This window comes from Fragaria vesca, linkage group LG4, assembly GCF_000184155.1.
Source record: "Fragaria vesca subsp. vesca linkage group LG4, FraVesHawaii_1.0, whole genome shotgun sequence".
NCBI lineage: Eukaryota > Viridiplantae > Streptophyta > Magnoliopsida > Rosales > Rosaceae > Fragaria > Fragaria vesca.
Window position 1 is genome coordinate 9,721,623 of NC_020494.1, and position 10,561 is coordinate 9,732,183.

Here is a 10,561-nt window from a genome sequence, read left to right on the forward strand (position 1 = left end):
AATGAATTTGGGATTTGGAAGAGAGATGGATTCGCCTTGAGAGGGATAAGGATTCGACGATTTTCGTCAGTGGCATAGATCGTAATTCATTTTTATTTTTATGGGCAACGTTTTAAAGGATTTAAATAGGTGTACTGTTTTATCATCAATAAACATTTATTAACAGTTTTATCATTTGTTACTTCTAAAATTATCTTTTTATCATTGGCCATTTTCTATAATTAGGATCAACTTTTCTCTATAGATTTACCAATTTCTCTCATACATTTTTCATCTATCTAATTTCTTCCCAAAAACTTAAAAAAAAAATAAAAATAAATAAATAAATAAAAAACCCTTCCCAGCGGACCGTTGACACTACCACGTGGCAAAAGTCCAACACTATTCCGGAAGTTTGTCTTATTATTGACAGAACACACTGAAGTAAAAACCTCCCACTGTTAGTTTATTGCTACTTTTTCTTCAAAATCTGAAAAAACCGACCTTTGCTTTGCTTGAGTGAAAATGGTGAAGATGGTTGCTCTGACTCTGAGGTCCCTCTACCGCTCAGGCAGCTCCGTCGCCGTCAACAAGTAGCTGCTCTCTCACCCTCCACGTCAGCACTACTCCACCGGAGCTGCTGCTGCTCAAAAGACCCTCTCATTTCCGCCGGCGAAGAACCTCTCTTCCGGTAACCCATCTCACCTCATTGTCTATAAATCACATAAAGTTCAAACCTTTATTCTGGTAGAAGCAAAATTCCATCAATTTTGGATTTGGGACAAATAGTTTTGGTTATAAAGTTAGATTCTTGATGAAATTGCAGATTATTATTATGGGTCTCCATTTTCTGGATGTTTGGGAAGTAGGAGACTTTTACATGGCGAAAATACCAACCAATATATACGATTATACGAACTATATTTGACAAAATTCAGGTAGATTTGCATGATGGACTAGAGCAGTATGCATTTCGAATGTTTGATTATCTGAGACAAGAGGGGCTGGCTGATGAAGCCAACCAGATATTCAGGCCTCTCTTACAGAAAAAGAGAGCCAATGTGCCGGCTGTGGCGGTTTTTACTTACATGATTGATGCATTGCTCACTAGTGGGGACACCAATATGGCTCTCAACGTGTACAGGTACATATTAGCCACTGGAGTCACTCCCAGCTCCTTCACCTGCAATGTGCTGATCCTGGGACTTTCGGTTGCAGCTTGGTCAGACTCTAATTTGGACACTGATTTGGTTGGTGTTGCAAAGGAGTGTTTTGTGGAAATGTTGGATAAGGGAAGGAAGCCCAATTATGTTGTTTTTAGAAGGGTGTTTTGCAGACATTGCCTGGCTGGAGACGGTGGAGGAGGTCAGGGGGTTCCTTGGGTTTGTTCCTGATGACGACTGTTTTGATTTTGATAAAGAAAACCTGGAGGATATGATCAAGGCAATGAAGCTGCATGTTTATCTTGTGACGACAGCTGATGATGACATGCGAAGAGTCTTACATGACTGGCTCAAGCAAGGCACCCAGAAACAGGCAGACAACATGCGGAAGGCTTTACTTGATGATGGAAATAGACACGAGGCGTGGATGCTCTTTGAGAAGCAGTACTCTGAGTCGAGCATGCACCACATGGTTGTACTTTATACCTGTGTTATTGAAACCTTCATCAATGCTGGTAAGACGAAGGGTGCTCTGGAGGTGTACCAGCACATGTTGGATGATGGGTATGCTCCGTGCTCCTACACTTACTCTATTTTGATCAAGGCACTCGCTGCTGATCCCAGCTTCTTCGGAGATGCAAAGAAGTACTTTCTTGAGATGATGGAGAAAGGGATACGGCCCAATGCTGCTACCTACACTGCCGTGTTAGAGGGATTTGCAAGGCAGGAGGACAATGCAGCTGTGGAGGAAGGCAGAAAGTTTGTGAAGGTGATGATGGTCAAGGGGTTTGTGCCTTACACCGAGGATGTGATGAAGGTTTTAAGGGGGAAACCAGAACCTGCAGTTACAAGGGTCATGGATATCATGTCTTCCAAGTGGAACTACTGATGGTTTATCAATGTCGCCACTGTCAAGAGCTAACATTATGATTAGGGTTCAGTTAGAGAGCTAATGATAGTTAGAAATCATCTAGGCTGGTTTCAAAAAGGGGTTTTGTGTTGTTCTATGTTTGTGAAGTCTTTTGAAATGAATGACTATGATTGCTAATCTTGACGTTCAAATAGTTTGCGGTGCTAAATTCTTCTCTGATGTTGGTGTACCTAAATTTTTCCTGTTTAGGTACACCAAGTATCTGGCCTTCAATAGATTTTCGGTATGAAGAGTGAATTATATTTAACTGTAGGGTGTGGTTTCAATACATTTATAATTTTTACCTTTTTTTTTTTTTTTTTTTTTTTTGTAGGATGAATCCATTTATAATACTGAACTAGCATAAACTTAAAAGAAGTCAGATAATTATTGCGCTCTCATAATATCAGTAGTTCTTAAGTGCTGTTATATCCATTCTCGTCTTCATTACAGTCTTCAAGTTAGTCGTTCTTCATTTGTTCTGTTAATTTCTTTTTCTATAATGTCCTGCTTTGTTTGTTCAGCTCCTTTGATTTGATTAAGGATTTGATTTTCATTTTATAAACGGTGCTTCTCTTTTGATTTTTGCGTATATATGAAACCACAAATGATTATATATATATATATACAAGGACCACATGATATCTACTCTTGCTTTGTCTTTGATCTGTTCTTGTTCCCTTGAGCTCTGGTACATATACATTTAAATTGAGAGAAGATATGTTGAAAAAGGAATGGAATGCATGGTATCACTTTACAGTAATTACAAAAAAATTGTATATTAATCACCTATGTTCCCTCAAGATCATATTGATAACACCATACCTACTGTAACAAATTCCTCGCCCAAAACATATCACTTGACACAAATTTGTCCAATTTTTTTCTCATAATTTTAATTTATAGGTGGTCCTTAGAGTTTGTCTTTATTTTTATACATATTTTTCATATGCCTCAATGAAAATACAGATGTATGTACCTCACTATTAGCCAAAATTCACTGCATAACATCTAATCATATATCATTGATCTAACATGATGAAAATAAACATGTGCTCACATAACATTGATACACCTATATCCATTCTCAGTCAACATGTTCCACCATATGTAACTCACTGTATCATACCCTTTTGATAAATAATTACTGATTTCAACATCAATAGATGAATCAATTGTACAAAAGACATTTATAATCACACATCTTTTATTCTTTGGCTCAAGATGATTTTCATAAGCATACATTTTGGTTAACGAACATTAATTTAATTGAAGGATAAAAATAGTTGTAAAACTGAAGATCAAATAAAAAACAAACCATTATTTCAACGTTTTTTTTTAAACTTCCATACTGGACTCTATATCTTCAAAGTTTGCAGAACAACTTTTGTCAATTTGACATTGAAATACAGAACTTGAAGATTGAAGATTAATAAACTTATCTCACTTCTAATTTGTTGTTCACATAGATATGCAGAAGAATGATATTTTCAGTTAATCGGTGTAAATGCTTTTATTTTTATTTTTATTTTTAAATTTCACAACTGCATTATAAAGTAAAAAACAAACAGCAAACCAATTGTTGTTGAAAATCAAAAAATCAGAAGACAACAACAAAGTATCCGAACCAATAGACAAACTTAACAAAATCCTATAGACATCAAAATCCTAAAATAGACAAATAAATAACCAAATAGCCAAACACATCAAATAACAAACAAAAAAAAAAACAACAGATTAACACGTCTCTTATCACTAATTTGAAATTCAAAATCCTAAAAACCAATAGAATCATAGTGTATATATAACTATATATAAAGCTTGATCAGCAAATATGGTGGTCAAGGAATGTAGGAAAATGAGTATGCTATGGGACATTCTATATACACTATACAATTTATATAAAGTAATAGGATATGCAATTCATAATGACATGTGTATGTATATTGTTCTTACAGCAGACAAAAATCCATATCTCCTCTTGATTTCATCAACAGAGCCAACCTTCTCATCCTGTTGCTCTTCCTTTGGGTTACTTTTCTCACTCTTAGTCTTCATTTGTTTCATTACTTTACATGTGATAGGAAAAGTGTCAAGTAAGAAACTTCCAAGGCATCCAACTAATGACTTCATATTGATATAGATGGTTTGAACTAACCTTTAAAGGCCATAAACTTGCTTGCCAGTTTTTCCTTATTAAGTGCTGCCAACATATTCTGCTCTTTCGGTTTCTCTTCAGGAATGTCAATCTCGATATCATCTTTAAAAAATAAAAATAAAATAAAATAAATAAAAAAACAGAGAGAGTTAGTTCTATGTAAACTCGAATCATCTTAGAACTCCGTTCATATTGAAATGATAAACACTTCTATGTTTAGAATACCTATGTCTAACTGATCATCGTCTTCAATCATGGCAGCATAGAAACTTGGAGCTACGTATACTATTTCAATGCCAAAATCTGGAGTCCATAAAAAAACCTCCGTAAAACAGCCACACTCAATTTGATACATAACCAACATGCAAGCCAAATCAAAAAATCAAACGGTTAATCTAATCAAAGGAACCACATCGAAGTACCTGAGCGAATGTGATCAAGGCCGAATCAACGCGATCACTATCAAGATAGAACTAATTTCACTACAGAACACAACGAAAATTATCAAACCACTGACATGCAAACAAAAATAGGGGGAAATCCCATTGATTCATTGTACCTTTGGAAGACGAAAGAAGCCAAAAGCGTCGGTGACACAAACCCGAAGCACCGCACGACTGGAACTCCAAAGATAACCTAAATAAGGAGAGACTCAATGAAGAGAAGAAGGGACTGCTGCGTCGGAGAGAAAGCCAAGCAGAGGTGAGACCGAGAGACAGCCAAGCAGAGATCGATGAGACGGAGAGAGAACGACGAAAGCAAAAGAGGAAAAGGAGGTCTGCTGTGCGTGGAACAGGGTTTTAATTTGAGGACAATAAACGTTGCCAAGATGAGGACACGCCTTGAGAGCAGTTGGCTAAACAAAGGACACATTTGGGGAGTAGGTGGCAAAACAAATGACTCAATGACAGTTTTGTAATTTAACCCAAACTGGGGGCAAAAACACAATTCATCTAAATTGGGGGTAAAAACATAATTAAACAAAGATATGAACAGTATTAGTTGCCTAATGCTTTAGTATATAGAATATATACATGGCTTCTCTGCTACGGACGTCCGCACCGTTTTACAGTGCGGATTTCTGTTCGTTTGCCACCATACGGAGCCGCGCGAGGGCGCGCCTCCACCCCAGTGAACTCCAGCAGCTTTCCTGACCATTTTCCATCCCCGGTGAGTCCGTTCTTTTCCAGATTTCCGGCGAGATCACCCAAAACTTCAAATAAAGTTGATCTCGCCGGAAAACTGGAATTCGGCGGACTCGCCGGGGATGAAAAGTGGTCGGGGAAGCTGCTGGAGTCCGCTGGGGTGGAGGCGCGCCCTCGCGCGGCGCCGTACGGTGTCGAACGGACGGAAATCCACACCGTAAAACAGTGCGGACGTCCGCACATGAGAATGCCTCTATATATATATATATACAGTCTGTTTCTGGTGCGGACGTCCGTACGGATTTCCGCCGTTTCTCCACCATTCCAGCGACGCCGTTTCTTCTCCCCGGCGTGATCCCAGACCTCCCCCGACGGTGTTGGAATGAAGAAGAAGGCCGGAGAGATCGCGATCAGAGCTCTGTGCAGCAATCTCAAGTTACATGGCAAACGATCAAGTTACATGATCAAGTAGCAATGTAGCTTGCTTGCACATCTAACACATGCTCAAACGCATATCGTGTTTATTATTGCTGTTATTATAACTTGCTGGTTTCTATCAAACACAGACTACTACGTACTCCTCTATGTTGCCTCCCACTTCTTTTCCTCTGTAAGCAAAAGGCTAGTTTGAGGATATATATATAAGGATTATCAGGTGCGGACGTCCGTACGGGTTTTTCGTACGGATTTCCGCCGTTTTTCCACCATTCCAGCCCCGGCGACGCCGTTTCTTCTCCCCGGCGTGATCCCAGACCTCCCCCGACGGTGTTAGAATAAAGAAGAAGGCCGGAGAGATCGCGATCGGAGGTCCACCATGATCGGTCGTGAGATTGCTGCACAGAGCTCGTGAGATTGCTGCGTGTTGTGATCTACCTTCGTCGGGGAGGTAAATTGAATTCCGGTTTTAACTGTCAATACATGGGTTTTCCGTTTTTGTTTTGATTTCCTGCATTGCGCGTCATTAAACGGTGCTTCGGGGGAAGCTTGGTGTTCTCATGTATAGGAATCCATCAATATGGTTATCCTTCAATTCGATTTTTGGGAAATTTGTGTGCAGAAGGTGTTTTGTTTCTTCTTAGGTTTGTGCATCTACATATGTCAAATTTTGGGCAGTTAGGTTTTGCATTCGGTCTTCTGTATTTTTTTTTTTTTTTTTTTTTCAGGTTTAGGTTCAAGTTGCTGCAACTCAGTTCCTGTGTTTAAGCTCCTGCTAATCAGGTTATGTTATTTCGTTTCAGTTTGATACTAAGTTTCGTTCTCCTTGCTCTTGGTAATCAGTCGATACTAGAAGAATCTGACAAAGTTTCCCTTTAGCCAAAAATTACATATACATTAACTGTGAGACCAGTCATCAGTAATTAGGCAATACATTGATAAGTTAACACTACTATTATGATATATACCAGAACAAATTTAGGAATGTAGATTAAGTGGATATATGTGTGTTTATGGTGTTGTGAAGACAATTGATCTTGAAGACAAACATTAATGGGGAGTACATGATTATGCCTAGGCCTAATCTGAATGGACATGTCCAAAAGCCGATTCAAGGTGAACCTTTCCTATACACAACCACTTCCCAAAGCAGGTATAATACTGATGCTTTCTAAATTAGATTGAACGTGACTTACATTATTATTTAAATACCAAGCAATGAAAATTTAAATTCCTCTTTCAAATGCAGTGTGTATAATTCTTGGTGACTTGGTTGTTGGCCTAGATGGAACAAAAAAAGGAGCACATTTTGGTCATGCAGGAGTGTTGTTTCCGGGTTGCTCATTTACTGATAAAAGAAGAACAAGAAGGTATAGTTATCTTGATCATGCTTTCTTTCTGTCTTGCTATTATACATTATTTACCTGATAGATGCTATATCTTTTCCATTTTAAAAATGTTCTCAGAGCTTGCTGCACTCCATTGTATTGTAATGTCTAACTTCTTATTGTGTTATGAATTCAGACAGGTAGCTGCACTTCATTTTTATTAATGCAGCAGAACCTTTTTACAGTCATCAGTATTTTACAGCAACAAAATCTTGCAAACCAAAATTCAGCCACCAAGGGTCACGATTCAAAAGACTCATAAGTCGGCACTCAGACTCCTAAAAGGAAAACCAGCCGGTGTGTTGTGCAAAATTTGCAAAAGCTCTTTACTATATCTCATAGCTTTTCGCATTCATTATTGCTACAAAATCAGAATCCATAGTATACTATCTCAAGTCTCAACAGGATAAAATGACTTTTCATCAGATATTAACAAAATTCCTATTTTTTTGTAGGTTCCAATTGAGCAGCAGCTAGAAGGCAATTTCTTTGTTCAACTTATTTTCCGTCTACTTAATTAAAGGGTATGTATTTACACTCCCTTTTCTTTTATTTTTAAAAGTTGTGCTCCACTATTTGTAGTTCCATTGTATTATCACAAGTAAAAACATTTACCATAAATAATACTAAGTAACTAACACTGGGCTGTTTTTATCACAAATAAAAACAATGATTCTGTAAAAAGTGGAGGAACTGATGAAAGTCATGAAACTGGTGGTTTATTAGTAAAGAGGAACATAATTCAATCTTCAGGTACAGTGAATAAGCTTATTTTGCAACCTGGTGGTGAAAAGTACTTCCTTCTTTTAACATTGTTTTGTCTCAACCTGCTTGATTTTTGTATGCAGAAACAGATCGAGAAGAAGCTGAATTTTTGCAAGCTGGCAACATAAAATCATCAATGTAATTCAGGTAAACATTGATTAGTGTTAGATTGCTCCATTTCACATGTTTCAAGCAAGTAGTATCACTCAGGTACTGTCTCCTTCCCAATTGAGTAGCACCATTGTTCATTGTTCATTCAACTTTTGTTCACCTTCTTTATAATAACAAACAGGAGAAAGAAGTAGCATCGTCATCTTTACCAATGAACAACCAGTTGGAGAAAATGAAAAAAAAGTAATGTTGATGGACAACTCTTACTTTTGTGGCTTTTATGATAGCTTCTGCGGGTATACACATTTTTTGTAAAGATTATCACTCTTCAGCAGCAGTGCACCAGCAAGAAGTGATGGTTTGAACTATTTTTTGTCACAATGATAATGTAGTGCACCTACATTGGGTATTGCAAGGCAGCAGCCTACATCTATTTCTTGCAGTCCATGTAAATATATTACTATTACAAATGTTCAACGAACAATGAATCACATATGATTTTTCCCGCGGCAGCGCACGGGCAATTTGCCTAGTTAAGGAATGAATGATTGACGTTAGTCTATAACTTTGTTTTAATCAATCTGCAGGCAAAGGATATGTGATGGTTCAACCGACAATAAGACTGAACCAATATGTGGAAGGCCTCTAGGTTTGAAGCTCAACCCAAAAACTTGTGAACTCTATATTGCAGATGCCTACTTCGGTCTCTTAAAGATAGGTCGCAACGGTGGTCATCTTCAACGACTTGCCACTTCCCTGAATGGAGTCCCTTTCCGTTTTCTGAATGCTCTGGACATTGATACTCAAACTGGAATTCTTTATTTTACAGACACCAGCACAGTTTACCAAAGAAGGTACTATAGTTGCATCAAATCAATATTATTCTCTAGAAAGTTCTAGAACTAGTGTACGTAGTTCCCAGCAAGTTCTTCTGTTTTCTCTTTTAACTTAGCTTACAATTTCTCTCGTCTTCTCATCATGATCATTCCCAAATCAAGGTTGTGGCCTTTGTCATTCGTAACCGGTGACAAAACCGGAAGGTTATTGCATTACGATCCTCGTAGAAAGAAGGTGTCTGTGCTGCTCAATAACTTGGCTTTTGCAGACGGTGTGGCTCTAAGCAAGGACAGATCTTTTCTCCTAGTAGCCGAAACTGCTACGTTCAAAATCTTCAAGTTTTGGCTTCGAGGACCCAAAGCTGGTGATAAACAACTCTTCACTTAACTAAAAAGGCCACAGGATAACATTAAGAGAACCGACAACGGTACATACATTTTGGGTTGCACTGAATAGTTGAAGAGGAGCACCGGGTAACCAGACCTCTTCAGGTTTGTGGTTGACGAAAGATCCGGTGGGAGTAAGGTTTGATGAAGAAGGAAACGTTGTGGAGGTGTTGGATGGAGAGGGTGGTCCGACGCTTGAGTCTGTTACTGAGGTTAACGAACACAATGGGAAGCTGTGGATTGGATCGTCAGCAAAGCCCTATGTTGGTGTTATCAATTAGTCATATATTTATAGAGATAATCTAAATGTACGTATTCGATCGATCTTTAAACAATAACATTGTATGACTAAATCTCATTTATACTAAGATGAGATAGACACATTTCTTATTGGCTCAGAGGTAAGGAGGTTACCGATATGTTAGCAACGTACGGTTAGACGCAGGTGCCTTTCCACCATACTTCAGTTACTTGTGTGAGGTTTGTCCCGAGGTTTCTTTTGCTACATGAGAGTACTTATACTCCGGTTCTATAGACCTGGCCAGGTCCCAGTTTCGCAGCTCCTAATTTGTGGGGAGCAGACGCAATTTGCCTGTAAAACCGTATTGCTTGTGTTGAAATGGAGAAATTTTTAAATGCTATGGGAGGACCACGTGGCAGTCTGACGTGGTCCTACATTCCAATCAAATTTAGACATATGGATTTTTTACAACTAAAATATAAACAAATATTTTTAATTTTTTGTGAAATGACATTCATGGGTATTTAACAAGTTCAAACTAGGGTCTAGGGTATAGGGTTTAAAGTTTAGGGTTAGAGTTTAGGGTATAGGGTTTAGGGTTTAGGGTTTAGGGTTTAGGGTTTAGGGTTTGGGGTTTAGGGCTTAGGGTTTAGTATTAAAAAAACAACAGAAAACCTAAAATGGTCTTTGACAAAATAGCTGAAATAATTTTTCGTAAAGAAAATCTACATGTCTAAATTTGATTGGAAAGTAGGACCACGTCAGACTGCCACGTGGTCCTCCCGTAGCACTGAAAAATTTCTCGTTGAGATGTTTGTGTTGAAGGGGGGTGTATTGTATTTGGATTCATACAGACTTATTTTAATCAATTGACTTTTTGAAAAGTCTATAGACTCTTTGAAAAGTTCATAGACTTTCACTGATTTCTTAAAACCATCGATTTTTAATCACAGACTTTAACTGATGTCTGAAATCTACAGATTTCATATGAATGACTTATGTAGATTTCTTAATACTTACAGAGTTACATAAAAGGAAAAAAA

The 10,561-nt window shown here is 38.0% G+C and overlaps 3 protein-coding genes across 3 annotated transcripts; 2 read left to right on the forward strand and 1 right to left on the reverse strand.

The window, feature by feature from the left end:
• Positions 1–504: 504 nt before the first annotated feature.
• LOC101298311 (pentatricopeptide repeat-containing protein At4g19440, chloroplastic-like) lies at positions 505–2,031 on the forward strand. Its single transcript, XM_004298026.1, has 4 exons — positions 505–572; positions 806–818; positions 918–1,201; positions 1,245–2,031. The coding sequence occupies exons 1-4, from the start codon at positions 505–507 to the stop codon at positions 2,029–2,031; spliced, it is 1,152 nt and encodes a 383-aa protein (XP_004298074.1).
• A 22-nt stretch (positions 2,032–2,053) lies between these two features.
• On the reverse strand, positions 2,054–5,060 carry LOC101298599. Its single transcript, XM_004298027.1, has 7 exons — positions 4,770–5,060; positions 4,633–4,692; positions 4,436–4,513; positions 4,211–4,312; positions 4,009–4,121; positions 2,682–2,740; positions 2,054–2,060 (listed from the first exon to the last, which is right to left on the reverse strand). The coding sequence occupies exons 3-7, from the start codon at positions 4,464–4,466 to the stop codon at positions 2,054–2,056; spliced, it is 312 nt and encodes a 103-aa protein (XP_004298075.1). The 5' UTR covers positions 4,467–4,513; positions 4,633–4,692; positions 4,770–5,060.
• A 1,825-nt stretch (positions 5,061–6,885) lies between these two features.
• On the forward strand, positions 6,886–9,278 carry LOC101298887 (strictosidine synthase-like). The gene is made up of 7 exons (XM_004298028.1): positions 6,886–6,943; positions 7,040–7,160; positions 7,315–7,318; positions 8,342–8,350; positions 8,447–8,502; positions 8,642–8,908; positions 9,053–9,278. The coding sequence occupies exons 1-7, from the start codon at positions 6,886–6,888 to the stop codon at positions 9,276–9,278; spliced, it is 741 nt and encodes a 246-aa protein (XP_004298076.1).
• The last annotated feature ends 1,283 nt before the right edge of the window (positions 9,279–10,561 follow it).